The 14,764-nt window shown below is 45.9% G+C and overlaps 1 protein-coding gene across 4 annotated transcripts; it reads right to left on the bottom strand.

Moving 5' to 3' along the window:
* Positions 1 to 884: 884 nt before the first annotated feature.
* LOC309828012 (butyrophilin subfamily 2 member A2-like) lies at positions 885 to 12,968 on the bottom strand. Of its 4 annotated transcripts, none has more exons than XM_082663030.1 (8): positions 12,831 to 12,968; positions 12,218 to 12,332; positions 11,119 to 11,466; positions 6,152 to 6,433; positions 4,513 to 4,734; positions 4,083 to 4,103; positions 3,962 to 3,988; positions 885 to 2,475 (listed from the first exon to the last, which is right to left on the bottom strand). In XM_082663030.1, exons 2-8 carry the CDS (start codon positions 12,300 to 12,302, stop codon positions 1,853 to 1,855), a joined length of 1,608 nt encoding a protein of 535 aa, XP_082519156.1. In that variant the 5' UTR covers positions 12,303 to 12,332; positions 12,831 to 12,968; the 3' UTR covers positions 885 to 1,852. The 4 variants fall into 4 exon arrangements, with proteins under 4 accessions (XP_082519156.1, XP_082519157.1, XP_082519159.1 ...); XM_082663031.1 differs by having other exon boundaries at positions 4,567 to 4,734; XM_082663033.1 differs by lacking the exon at positions 12,218 to 12,332 and having other exon boundaries at positions 12,831 to 12,856.
* Positions 12,969 to 14,764: the final 1,796 nt, after the last annotated feature.

Genomic DNA, 14,764 nt, shown 5'->3' with positions numbered 1-14,764 from the left:
GCACCTTAAGGATGAGGCATGATTTAGCAAAAAAAAAAGTATGAATGAAAACTCTGTTTTCCTTGAACAAACAAACAAAAAAATTGCTTTAACTTGCTAGACCTCACTATTTCACTGTGAAATGGGGATCAGTATATTTGCTATGAGAAAGCAAGGATACTGCATAAGTGAAAGTGTTTTGTAAACTATAATAAAAGATATGCAAACCCACTCAAAGCCTTATTTTACAGAATACCAAAACACCGAAAAGCTCTAACTTGCCTAAGATTAATATAGACAGTTATTAGTAGTACTTGTTTCCTGACTCGCAGTCTGGTGCTTTTAGTTAAAACTGTTCAAATATTATTATAACAACAATACCAAAAATAAAAACAACACACGCACATACACATTAATAAGCCAGTCTTCCATCTCAACAAATCACTTACTTCAATGTTCCTGATTTTTTCCAGAATGTCTCCATTTGAAACTGCAGTAAAACAATTTTGAACTTTTGAAATACCTTTTAACGTTTTCAGCCAAGTTTTACAATTGGATGGCTGAATTATGTAAAGTCCAAAATACTGCCATTTATGTCATCATTTTAGATGACTGATTCAATTCCAGGATCCTCTATCCTGGTTCTCAAAAGATGTTTTGCAGATTTCTGGGTGGTCCCTGGAATACTTGCAAACAGTGTACAAGATTAATACTATTCCATAATAATGATACTAAGATATTATTTTTCATTTTTGCTCTCACTCTCTCACTAGTGTACAGTTACATTTTTTAGAGCCTACATGACCTGTGATATCCCAGCACTGAATACAGAGGCAGATGTGAGGATCTAGCCACCTTCGAGAAGCCAGACATTAGATTTGCAAAAACGTTAAAGAATACCACACTTCTCAATAAACTTTATTTTGCATTGGAAACAACAGTTATCTTTCATGAAAAATTTTTTATGTTAACCTATAATTGGCTTGTTGCTATTTTTAATATAAATTAATAAATAAATACATTTTAAACATTTCTCAGTTCCAATCTCTAATGCCACAAATATTGATAGATATATAACCCAAATGAGCAAAAGCTCTTTAGGGTCCTCAGTAATTTTTAAGTGTCTAAAGGCAACCTGAGGCCAAAAAGCAGAAAAGCACTGCTCTCCCCACTGAACCTGAACCTTGAGATCCACTTGGTCCAATGCTTACCTGCTCAGCTGGGACCTTAAACCTTAGGCCACTCTCAATAACTAAGTACTGACACCTTGTTTATTGTAGGGACACCTGAGCCAGGCCACGTCCAGAAGTATCCTCATCCTTCATCCTTCCTCATATGGATCTAGGTCTGGGGAGCTTTACTGTATGCCCTGGAAATCTTGGGGGTGGGTGGGAAATGGACCATCAGCTCCTGGGACCCCTTAGCTGTAATGGTGGGGCTTAACCACATCCATAGCCTCGGCCCACCTCTCAGGTCTCACTTCCTCTATCTCTGACTTCCATTTGTGGTTCCCGCTCCCATCTTACATCCTAGTGCATCCTCGCCCCAGTCCACAGTATCTGACGTCAACTCCGGTCTCAGGCTGAATGTGTCACTCTGATGTTAAAGCAACCGGTTTTCTGCCTGTCACGTTCTCACACTTCTTGGTTGGGAGCTATGTGGCAGCACTTGTGTTCCTGAGACTGGCCCCTGCCCCATCGTTACGTGCAAATGAGTTACTAAAGCAACGGCCTAATGAGGGAGAGATGGGGCTGGGGCTTGAGGAGGTGTCCAGGGAACCTCTGGAGGAGATTTTCTTCCGTGACCAGAAGGAAGGAGGGTGGTTTTCCTCCAGGGGGTGCTGTGCCGTGGTAGTAGAGGTGGCCTGGGCTCTCTACTTGGCTCTGAGACCGGGGAATTGGTCCTGGAGGCTGCGGTGGGTCTCTGCCCTGTGAAGGACCAGGCCGCCCGCAGGCACTGTGACCCCCTGGGCCCCTGTAAACGCTGGACAGATAAAGAGGGGGCTGTCATCAGACCCCAGCCTGAAGAAGGGCCTCAGGGGCCCAGAGAAGGGCGAACGGGGACACGTGTAGATGTGCGACCTGTCCCTCATGTTATAGAAGGACACATCTCCAGCTTCATAATCCAGGAAGATGCCCACTCGGCGAAGGCGCTCTCTCAGGGGGAGAATCTTCTTTGGGGAGGACAGGACGCGGTACTTGCTCTCAAACATCTCCAGGGTCCAGAAGCCGTTCTGAGGAACCAGTAGGGCTTCCCCTTTCCTCTTAACACTGTCTCTACAAACACCCACAGCCCAAACCATCACGTTTTCGACCTCCACCTCCCAGTAATGTTTCCCTGAGGAGTAGTTCTCTAGGCCCAGGACACAAGGCTGACAGTCAAATCTCTCTGGGTTGTCAGGCAAGCTCTGCCTGGAGGGACCCCGTCTCACACTTCTCCGGTCCTCTGACAGGAAGAGCTCGGGATGAGCGGTGTCTGGGTCCAGTACCACATCAGCTGCAGAGGAAGTCTCAGGTTTAGGCCTAGGATCTCAGGAGATTGTGAGATTCCTGGTCCCCAGAGAGATCCCAGAAAGCTGGTGGGAGATTCCCCCATGTGACCGCCTTTTCCGTGAAGGCCCCTCGATCCCAGATCCCAGGCAGCTCACAGAAAATTCCTGAGGCTGCACGTCTATCTCTTAAGTGGCAGGAGCACTGCCTCAGGTCGAGGAGAACTGGGGCTCTAAGAAATATAGAAAGTTCGGCAAATGAGCTGAAATTAATGGCTCCCGCTTTCTCTCAATGTTCCTAGATCTGCCCCCTTTTCTATTCAAAATATATGATCTCTGGGACTCTCTTTAATTAAAAAGTTTCCCACATGGCTTAAACCAGCAAAGAGGACCTATCCCCTCCCCCTCCCCCAGTTAAGCCATTAAGGCCAATTTTTCCCTACACAGATAAGGGTGATAAAGTGTCCCTACACTGGTCCTCTGTGTTCTACCAGTTTAACCAGGTGACAACTGATTTAAATGACTAATAAGCGTATCCCTCAAAGGGTAAAAAAGAAGGATAATGTCCCCCAAAGTCTACCTGCCATACTTGCCTGAGAGGTGAGTATGGCAAAAGGTAGTTTTGCCTTAATAACATTGGTGTGACATCTATAGCTATGACCTCTCTGCATACAGGAAATGCCTCAGACACCCGACTTTCTGCAGCCCTCTCCCATCTGCAGTTACTATTACTTAGTCAGTCTACATCGAACACAAAATCACTGTGTTAAAATGATTTGCTTCTTTCTCCAAGTTGTTATGTCTGATGGTGATAATTTTGAAATTCGAAAGAGGAAAGGTCCACGGGCTGTGGGATCTAGTAAAGCCTGCATTCTTTGATGCTTGTGAGCAGAACGTGACAAGTCATAAAACTCAAAGTGCTCATTAGGACCAGGCAATTGGACCCTGTGTTCTCCCACCTGCCCAGGTCCTCTCCACTGGCAGGCTATACACAGGGTTATCAGCATTCTCTTGGAGCAGGAAGGCATTTCTGGTCCCTATTTGTACACCCCTCAGCCAGGCCTGGGAAGCTTATTGCTTTTCCCACACGTGGCTCTTCCACTGTGCAGTCTATACCATCGCCCAGGTTATAAATAGCTAAGCCAGTATTGTCTTCTTTCAAATTAAGCCAGGATCCAAAGAGCAACAGCTACTAAAAGGTAAGCTTTCGGGACATCTATTATGTATGGTAGACCTTTGGTAATCATGGATGAAATTATTCTAAAAAAGAAAGGATGGTGGGAAGTAAGCTATAGAGTTGGTTAAGAGCTGCAGGGCTTCCCTGACAGCAGAGGTAGGCTCCGGCATTGGGTGGGATACTGCTGGTGAATCGACCCCAGGCTCCTGCCCCCGCTAGCCAGCCTTGGGTCTCCTTGTTCATCTCCTCTAATGTGTCCTGTTCGCTGCCTGGTGGGGAGAAAGCTCGGGCTCTGAGGGAATGTCAGAGGCGCTCACCCGCATGTAAGAGGCTTCTTCTCCATCCTGCAATGGGACAGGCAGAGAGGTGAGCTTCAGGAGATAATGCAGGGCAGAATGCAAATCATGCAGGGAGTAGTTCAGGAAATGCTCAACTTACGCAGTTCTTCATGAAGTTGCTCTGAAAAAGAAACAGAAACAAATGAATGTCCTCAAGAGAAGAACTAAGAGAAATAGAATTTGTCTTAAATGATGATGGTTGGTCTTCTATTTGACCACTGTCCCCCTCCCCGGCTGCCTTGGGAATTGTCAAGATACCAGAAATAACATATGATCAGGTGGCTGGATATTATCAGTACTTATTTGGGTTTGCTCTTGTCCAACAATATAGGGCTATACATAGCCAGGTGAACGGATGCAACATTTGCAGAATGGAAGAAAGCGAGGTCTGAGGGATTCATTACTAGGACACGAAGAGTTCTAAGCCCTTGCCGCTGCCTTTATTCACGTCCTTTCTCTCTTTCGCAGGCTTTTAGCTGCCCGAGCTGTGTCCTTTTGTAAGACAGTGAACTGTGTTCCTACTCTTTTACCTTTTATTTGACGTTCTTTCTCTTTTTCCACACGTTCTTTCCCCAGTTCCTTACGTGCAATTTCTTTCTCTTCATTTTCAATCTCTATTTGCATGGACAGAAGCTTTTTTTCCATTTGGAGTTTCTTGACGATACAGATGCTTCCAGCGATGATGAGGAGCAGAGAAGGCAGGATGACAGTCAGGGCCACCATCCAGGGAGATGTGCTGGGAATAAAGGATTCTGAAAAGGGAGCCCAAAAGTCCCATTTAGTGAGAAAAAGGAGCCCTGGGATTAGAGCCCTTCCGGGCGCAGATCTGAAGAGCACCTCCCCTGCACCCCTGGCCCCCACCAGGTCCCTGCTCCGTCAGCTTCTCTCTCAGAAACCCCAGCTACGGAAAGAGACTTTGGCTCTGCACTGGCTCGCCCCACAGTGATTGCCAGGGTTGGGGCCCCAGAAGACAAAAAAGCAGTAACATCTGGAGTCACCATGGGTAAGACCAGGATGACTAAAAGCTAACCAGCCATACTGAATCAGCACGGCCACCACATGGTATAAGCCACCATCCCTTCTTGCCTGGAATTTTGCAATGCCTTCTCCCTGCTTCTGTCCATATCCTCTGCGGTCTGTCCTCAGCACAGCAGCCTAAGTGAGATCATGTTGTTTCTCTGCTCAAAACCCTGCAGTGTTTCCTACCTCACTGAGACTAACAGCCAAAGTCCATTTGTGGCCTACACTGCCTCATATGATCCAGATCTACTGTCTCTCTGAATTCATCTCCTCCAACTCTCCCTGCCCTCAATCCATTCCAGTCATACCTGTGTCTTGGGGGGGCCCTTGAAACTGCCAGATATGCTCCTGCCTCAGCCCTTTGCATATGCCGTTCCTGCTACCTGGCTTGCTCAGTCCTCAAACATCTGCATGGCTCACTCCTCACTTCCCCAACTGCCATCTTTTCCGTGAAGCTTTCCCCGATCGTCCTATTTACAATTACAACTGCCTCATGCCCCTGACACTCTCTATCCCCGCCTCACTAATTTTTTTCTACGGTACTTATCACCATCTGATATAATCCACAGTTTAATTAATTATTTCACTCCTTGTTTTAATTCATGATTTCATTTACTGCCTTCTGCTCTTCTAGAATGTGAGCCCCATGAGGGCAGGTATCTTCATGTATTTTGTTCACTGATTTACCTTCGGTTTCTAGAACAGTGTCTTGAACGTATGAGACGCTTGTTCAGTATTTAATGAATTTATGAATGTCTACAGACAGAGAATTTCTCCAGCTCTGTCCTTTGGGAAATCTCTTGGGCAGGAAGGAAGGGCTTCAGCAGATACTACCTGCCCATAGATTTATGATTGTTCTACATGTTTGAAAATTGCTGCAGGATAAGGACCATAACAGAGAAAAACAAAGCAAAACAAAACTATCAGATTTACCCTCAGAGAAGAGGCTTCCTACTCCTGTGTTTTGAGGTGATTTGATTTTCCTCTTGTGACAAGGGGAGAGGCCTCAGCTCAGCTGTAGCCTCTAGTTCTTCAGGGCCCAGGACCCTTCCACTCCGTGCCCCTACTCCCATCCCCATGCTGGGCTCCGGTCTGTCTGCTGAGGATCCCGCCTCCATGAGATGAGCCTCCAGAGAGCGGGGAACTAACCTGGAATGAAAATCACAGTTTCCTTCTCCTGGTTGAGCAGGGTGTTGTTGACGGAGCAGGTCATGTTCCTTACAGACTCGTCCATGATGATCACAGCCGTGGTGACCATGAAGAGGCCGTCTTCGTTCGTAGTGTAAGCCTCCTCCAGCGGGGGCATGATCTCACCATAAGGGTCCCTCCACACGGCATGGGGCTCTGGGTACCACCCTACAGATGTGCATTCCAGCCGGAGGCCTCCATCCTCATGGCCCTTCATTTCAATAACGGGCTTAGAACCCAGGCCTGGGGAGAGAGACCAGCTAAAGAGGTAATGGTGTCTTAGCCGAAGTGTCTTAGCAGATCAGCTGTTAGTGATGAGAGCCAAGGGAAGCCACAAGAGAGCAAGAGGTTGGTGTCCAGAGAAGCTGATGACGCACATTCCATTCTGTGAAGGGAGAAAGGAAGGAAGGAAAGGAGGGAAGAAAACCTTGATGTTGGAGAACACCAGGTGACCAACATGTCAAAAAAATTGTGAGATCTCTAAGTGGGGAAAGGATTACATTGTACTTTTCTTTGTGCTCCACCTACGGACCCCATCACAGGAGCAAGCATTTATCTGCCTCCTAATAGATACTGGTTGATTGATTCATTCAGCTAGAGATTTTAATTTTCTCACTTCCGGGTGGGTGTATCCACTGTGACCAGAAAGAAGCAGGCTTTCACTTTCTGCCCTAAGAGGACTTCTCAGTAGCTCTGGCTTCCTGAAGTTCTAGGTCAATACAATAAGGACAGAAACCTGCCAGGCTGGCAGAATCTTAAGAAACTTTTTGAGTTCAAGGCACTGACCCTCTTCTCCTGGTTTAGGACTTCACATCGCCACAGCTATCTGATAATCATAAGCAGCTGTTGGTTTTTAGGAAAATTGACAGAGCCAGTGTGCAAAGCCAACCCTTACCCCAATTCAGAGATGTTTACCTTCCAGTCAATTGGGCTCAGTCAATTAGGTAATTTTCTTACAGTCCCTTGACAACATTCCCCTATTAGATCTGGATGCTCCCGGGATCCTTAAGATAAAAACATCACCTCCTTGGGCTTCCCCGGTGGCGCGGTGGTTGGGAGTCCGCCTGCCAGTGCAGGGGACACAGGTTCGTGCCCCGGTCCGGGAGGATCCCACGTGCTGCGGAGCGGCTGGGCCCGTGAGCCCTGGCCGCTGGGCCTGCGCATCCGGAGCCTGTGCTCCGCGGCGGGGGAGGCCACAACAGTGAGAGGCCCGCATACCGCAAAAAAAAAAAAAGAAAAAAATCACCTCCTTAATGTCAGCAGATCATCGTCAAAAGTCCTAAGAATCTAGACTCTTCCTAACTTATTCTATCTTTCAGAGAATCCTCAATAAAAGAGAATACTGGGTAGGAGAGAGCTGCAAATGCATAGTCCTGGGAGACTTCTGCCCCTTTAGCCAGGTGTCCAGCAATCATCCAGACTTCTTTAAAGGAGTTCCTTTGTTAAGCCTGTCCAACCAATTATACCAAAGACAAAATTAAAGCAGTCACTTAAGCCTTACTGCTTCTTGCTCAATTTGATCTTTTCAAGATGGAAAATAAAAAACAACTAGTGGCATATTGAAAGGCTCACACAGAAACTTTGAAGTGGGATAAGATTCAAAAGAACTTGGCCAGATGGAAAGAAATCCTACAGAATGTTCCGGAGGGGTTCGATAAGGGCAAGCAGGAGACAATAGACTTAAGGACAGAACCAGCCAGCCGATTAACCAAACTGAAAAACAGTAAGCAAACAAGCAAACAGGTGTACACCAACTCGCTTCAGAGTGGGGCAGGTCAGGGTCTTGTTTACAGGGGAAGAATGGAAAATTCCTGCCACATACAAACACATGGTGGTCAGCTCTGTAGTGCTGCTGTGAACAGAGTCAGGACACAAGGGTGGAGAAACCCTTCTTCCATGATATTCTGTATTAATCAGATACAAAACTGCCCTTCTGAGTAACGAAGATGGGATCTCCTGCCAGTCACGTTTGAGGCCCACTGGGCAGGTCGCACTGTCCACAAACCTCCATTGGTCTGGTGGACTGAAATGCCATTGATTTATGTGTGTCTTAAAGGCTTTTCCGTTCTTCAAACATTTCTTTTAAAGTATAATACTCTGACACCAGAAGTGAGGTCATACCTTAAAGCCAATAAACTTATAGAAATCCCAGTTTAAATGCCACTTCTATCCTGAAGCCTGGCCGAATTCTCACTCATTTTCTCTGCGGGACCACTAGGCTTAATATATAATTTACATGTCAGTCACTCACACGACAACTAGTATTTGAGGAAAGGGAAAGAAGGTAAACTTAATGTTTATCAAGAAATGAGATGTCCATATATGCTGTAGTTTCCTGGGCAGTCCTTGTTGATTCCACTTGTCCCTGTGCAATTATTGACAGTGCCTCCTCTCACTCTCAAAAGTGTGCAGTTTGAGTGATAAACTATATGGTCCCCTATCAGGAGCCCACACGCCCTGTGTTGTGCTAGATGGGACTTCACACTGGATGCTCTCAGTAGCCCTAGACGTGCATGGCTCACTTCCTCACTTCATTCTCGTTTTGTTCGATCGCCATCTTTTCCGTGAAGCTTTTCCTGACCATTCTATTTCTAATTATCTTACCTCCTTGCCTCCTAGAACTTTCCATCTCTTCCCTGCTTTATTATTTTCTATAGTACTCATCGCCATCTGATATAAAATCCAGTTTAATTATTTCATTTATTTCTCTGAGCACCCTCCAGAAGTGAGTTCCACGAGGGTAGGGATCTTCACGTACTTTGTTCACTGATTTATCCTCAGTTTCTGAAACAGTGACTTGAACATGAGATGCTTGTTAAGTATTTGTGGAATGAATTTATGAATGTCCGCAATGAGGGGTGCGCAAGGGTAAATTTTTCCACTCTGATTTTGATATCAGCCATTCATCTTTTTCACTCCTTCATTTTACAACTACTTATTAAGTACCTGCTAGGTGCCAAGCAATTTGCTAGATGCTGGAGACATAGTTGTGAATAATTGCTGGTTCTGATTGTGATGTGGACTATTAACGCTTTAAAAGAACGTCTAGTAACAAAAACCTGAAAGAGTACTTTTTAGTGCTGTCTACAAAAATTTTCAGTTCACCTGGGCCCATGGTTAGGCTTGTACTTCCCTCTCCTGTATAGTTAGGCATAACCATGTGACTTGCTTTGGTCAATGAAACGTGAGTATAAATAACATGTAGCACTGCCCAGGCAGAAGCTTTACAAACCAGTGAGTAATTTGCCGGGCTCTCTTTCCCTCTGCTCAGGTGAACCACAAAGCTCCAGGCAGATCTGTATGAAGTAGAGCCCCACCAGACTCAGGAAGGATATATTTCATGTGTTAGAAACAGACCCCTGTTGATTTAACGTACTGAGATTTGAGGGCTGCTTGTGACCAGAGCATAACCTTGACAATCCTGACTAATGCATACTTCAAAGATGATTAAAAGCATGGACTGGTAAGAGGCTCATGGAAAAAGGTTAAAAAAAAGCAGATCTCAGGCTTAGAATAGAGATAGCTCAGGCACGATGTGATGACCACTTACAGCTTTATGGAGCAGATTCATTTAATCCTTCAATAATATTTGTTGAGCACCTGTTATGCTCCAGGGTCTGTTCTAAAGGTGTGGATATAGCAGGAGAAAAATAGAAAACAATCCCTTATGAAAGCTACATTCTAGTGGAAGAGCCATAATAATCTGGATAAATACGTAAAATGCATATACGTAAGAAGGTGAGAGGTGCTGAGGAAAACAGTAGGGAAGGAGGGTAAAAAGGGTCAAGGATGGTGTTTGATCCTCACACGCATGGAAAATAGCTTATGAAAAAGAAAAAAATAGATTGAAATCACATGTGAAAAACTTCTCTTTGGACTTAATGAAAAAGGTATGGAGCATCATATATGACTGGCGAGAGTGTATATTGGTACAAACACTTTGGAAAACTAATGTGTAGTGCCTATTAAGGATGTATATTTCTCATTGCACAGCATGTCTCTTCCTAGGAACCTGTTTAAGTCGGGGATTTTGAGAAGTGGCATGTGGTGGACTGAACTGTGCCCCCGCAAAATTCGTATGTTGAAGCCCTAACCTCCAGGCCCTTAGAATGTGCATGTATTTGGAGAGAGGGCCTTTGAAGAGGTAATTAAGTTAAAATGAGGCTGTTAGGGTGGGCCCTAATCCAATCTGACTGGTGTCCTTATAAGAAGAGGAGATTAGGACACACAGGGAAAGACACCAGGAACGTGGACCCACAGAGGAAAGGCCACATGAAGACACAGAGAGAAGACCACATGAGGACCCAGTGAGAAGGTGGCCATCTGCAGGCCAGGGAGAGAGGCCTCAGAAGAAACCAAACCTGCTGACAGCTTGATCTTGGACTTCCAGCCTCCAGAACTGTGAGAAAATACATTTCTGTTGTTTAAGCCACCCAGTCTGTGGTCCTTTTGTTATGGCAGCCCTAGCAAACTAACTCGGTCAGTAGAAGGCAGTGTTCTAGTTCTTGACATGAGTAGTGGTTACATGGGTTATAGCTCATAATAATTCAGTAATCTGTACATTAATGTTCTATGAGTTTTTCTGTATAATACTTCACAATAAAGATGTCTAATTCTAAAACATGTTACTGAGGAAGATGCTTAGAGATCTCTCACAAGTAGGCATAAGAATAATTTGTAGGGATTAAGCATTCGCCCCTACTCAAGGTGACAGCTGAGTTCCGTGTGTGCGTCTCAAGAGTTGATGCCCACCGTTTAGCAGAGCAAACCCACTCACTGGGTCCTTGAGCAGGGGAAAGCCACCCTCCCTGTTTAAAGGGGATTCTAGGCAAAAATCTGCTGGTCTGCAGGGGGCCTGAGGTGAGGAGAAAAACTTTCCCTAAGAGTCAGGCTGTGAAAAAGCAATGGAGCAAAATGGAAGGTCGTACCTGCCACTATCAGGTACATGATGGCCTCGTCGTAGGATCTGCCTTCTTGGAAATAACAGCGGTAGATGCCGTTATCGTGGGCTGTGACGTTGTGTATGATCAGCCCCACGCTCCCTTTGCTGATAGCTTCGCTCACAAAGGTTGTTCTTCCCCTGTACTCCTCCATCTGCTCCTCCGTCCTCTCTCGATGGCCCTTGTACACGAACACTGCAGGGGAGAACTGCGTCCGGAACCACCGCACCTCCATGCCCTCAGCGTTTTTCTCAGGTGACAGGTGGCAGTGTAACTTGGTGTCTTCTCCCACCATGGCCTGAATTGGATCAGCTGGTCCCAGGACAGTAAATTGGACTGTTCAACAAAGCGGTAGAGTCAGACAAGGGCACCAGCCATCAACTCTCTAAGGTGGGAAAAGAAGTGGATATGCCAGGGCACAGACATGTTCTTTCTAAGGGGCTTCCTGGGCTCAGGATTCTGGGGGCCAAGAGATGTGGCTGGTCGATAGTAACAGACACCTAGCAGGGGTAGGAGGGGTGTCTATTGAGGATGCTAATGCTTCTTGAACAACACATGGAGAAGCATACCCTGATACCCCCCATGGACCCGGAGCTTACACAGATCTTTTTCTATTTCCCAAACCAGCACAGTGCCTGGAGTATACTATAACCTTGAGCTGTCCAATATGATAGCCACTAGCGAGTCCCAATTGGAGTGTGCTGTAAATGTACAATACACACAATTTTGAAAATTTAGAAAAAAATGTTAAGTAACTCACTGTTCATATTTTACATTAATTAAGAGTTTAAATAATAATATTTTGGTTATGTGGAGTTAAAATAGATTATGAAAGGTTGTTTGATCTGTTTCTTTTTACTTTTTTAAACGTAGCTACTAAGAATTTTAAGTTATATATGCAGCTCGCCTTTTGTGGCTCTCACTGGATTGCTAAATGGAGGGCGCTGGGATCCGTTCGAAGACCGTGTGCAGAACGAAAAGGTGAGCGAACACAACTGCAGCCCTTCTTTACCCTTCCTCTTTGCAGAGTGAAGTGCTGATTTTCCTTTCTGAGAAGTTGATAGGAGTTAGTGGCATGCACCCCTACCTGAGACCACTGCAAACAAGCTGAGGAGGTGGAAGAAGAGAAGGGAGCCTGGCAGGGAGAAATGCAGAGAGGCAGCTCGCTCCATAAGCACCCACGAGAGGCAGGGACGGGAAGCCTAGAGAGACGTGGAGAATCAGCCAGGGAGACTCGGCACTACGGTTCTGATCTAGGTCAAACTTTCCTGTAACCCGTGTTGGTTATCATCAGCGCCCCAACTGCTGTCTTGGGCAGCCCCCTTCCTCTCCTGGTTCAGGTATTTACCGATAGATGGCTTCATTAAACATTCCAGGGAATAAGCCAACAATACAACGATCGGGACTACAGTTTTCGGCCCTCCTCGGCTCACTTCTCCGGCCAGAGTTGAGTTTCTTCAGACGTCACTTGATATTCTTCCAAACCCATCCTCCCTCCCGTCCCTTCCTCCTCGCCGCGAATCTGGCTCGGCACCGAGTCAAGCCAGGGGTGGAGAGCCTCCCTCCCCTCACCCCCGCCCCCGGAAGCATCCCCTACCCGGGACCCCGACTTTCCCCTTATCAGGTTCTGTTCCTCCCGCCTACCGCCCCCCACTCCCCGCCCCACCCCCGAGCGGTAGCGCGTCCCCTCCCTTTCTTACCTTCTAGAATTAACTTCTGCGTTTTCTTTTCTCCTCTGACGCTCAAATGATGATTTTCCGGTTGTCCGTCTTCCCCCTAAACCCGCCCATGGGCACAGGCACAACCAGACCAAACCTTCCCGAAAGCGGAGAAGGAACTTTTCTTCACCTCCTGTTAGTCGCGGCCTGGGGGCTGCGGTCCCTGGGACCCGGTCCACTCGGGGACCACAAAGTCACAAGATCTCCAATGAATGATTTAGAGCAGGCCGTGGGTCAGCCAGCCAATGGCATCCCTGAACCTGCTTTCTCACCAGTTACTGGGTAGAATACACAGAAACAGCTTAGGACTTAAAAACGCACAGCTGCACGGAGCCTTTAAAAAACTTTCCTTTTTCTTTCTTCAGAAGCGAGATACTTTTCATTTTTTTATTGAAAATCCTTGAGATTCCCCGAGGATTTTGGCGTTGCTGCTAATCACCAGGAGAGGCCTGCCGTGTGTAGAAGTCTGTGTGTGTGTGTGTGTGTGTGTGTGTGTGTGTGTGTGTGTGTGTGTGTGTGTGTAGTGTTTGGGGTTGGGGGTGTGATGACGTAAGCATAAGCATATCTCACAGCTTCACATGTTTCTTAGTCTTGGGTGGGATGGAGCCCAGTTGCCCACATGATAACCAACTGATTAATGTACCCTTTATGTAATTTTTCTCTCAGTTGGCTTTTCTCTTTTTATTTATTTTCGAACTTGAGTTTTCTGGGATCAGTTCTCAAGTAGACAACGTGACTCCGAGTCCTTGACTCAGAGTCAGCTTTTGGGGAACCCAAACTAAGAGATGGATTCAGTAGAAAGTTCACCAGACATCATCAACAGTGAGAATTATCTTTTCTGCAAAAGGACACTCTGACATGTGTACCTGGGTTTAGTAAGTGAACGAAGGGCTACAGATAAAATTTCCAAAGAGTCACTCATTGAGATTCACGGGAATCTCCAATCGTGGAGGCCCTTAGTGTATACAGGACAGAGGCCTCCTCCAGAGTGAGTGAGGCTGTGACTACGTGTGCTAGCCTGAAGAGTTCACACCAGAGTCTTTACAACCTGTGATTATGACACATTACATGGCAAAAGAGACCTTAAGGTTATGGATCTTAATGTAGAGAGATTATCCTGGATTCATAGGAAGATTATCCTGGATTATCTGGTTGGACATATCTAATTACATAAATTCTTAAAAGTGGAAAAAGGCAGGAGAGTCAAAGAGATTCAGTGGAAGAAGAAACAGGGTGATTCAAAGGCTGAGAGGGATTCAATCTGCCATTACTGCTTTGAAGCTGGAGGAAGAGGACCACGAGCTGAGGAACGTGGCAGCCTCCAGAAACCGGCAATAGCCCTCAGCTGACAGCCAGCAGGAAATGACAGCCTCAGTCCTACAACTGCAAGAAACTAAATTCTGCCAACAGTCTGAATGAGCAAGGAAACAGATTCTTCCCAAGAGCCTCCAGAAAGGAATGCAGCCTGCAGACACCTTGATTTTAGTCCGCTGAGACCCATGTTGGACTTCTGACCTACAAAGCTGTGAGATAGTACATTTATTTTGTTTTAGGTCACAAAATTTATGGTAATTTATTATGGCAGCAATAGAAAACTAATACAATAAGGACTTTGTGAAAATGTTGCAGTGAGGTAAATTGTGAAACTGTGGTGAGTAAACTGTAGGGGCTTAAAATCTAGAAAATGCTCAGTTGAAGAGTGAAGATTATTAACACATTTATTTAACAAAGGTAACTTGACAACCACACGCCCTGTGACGGGACACGCTGTCCCAGAACGTACAGTTTCGATTGTAATACTTGGCATTAATGATGAAATGTTTTGGTTTAAAACTGTTTGTACTGTAACGGCTTTTATTGCTAACCGCTTGACTCGGCTGCTGTGAAATTGAGCTTTGCTTCCCAGCATAATGTGA

Source organism: Grampus griseus (genome assembly GCF_964374135.1).
Source record: "Grampus griseus genome assembly, chromosome: 10".
NCBI classification, from domain to species: domain Eukaryota; kingdom Metazoa; phylum Chordata; class Mammalia; order Artiodactyla; family Delphinidae; genus Grampus; species Grampus griseus.
This window is presented reverse-complemented; position numbering and strand designations above follow the sequence as displayed.

Excerpts from the sequence above, each read along its gene's own strand:
- LOC309828012 (XM_082663030.1), bottom strand. The coding sequence starts at position 12,302 with ATGGAGCGAGCTGCCTCTCTGCATTTCTCCCTGCCAGGCTCCCTTCTC. Across the intron at positions 6,434-11,118 it reads CATGTACCTGATAGTGGCAG|GCCTGGGTTCTAAGCCCGTT; the intron begins GTACGACCTTCC and ends CTCTCTCCCCAG. Across the intron at positions 2,476-3,961 it reads AAGAAGCCTCTTACATGCGG|CTGATGTGGTACTGGACCCA; the intron begins GTGAGCGCCTCT and ends CTTCCTCTGCAG.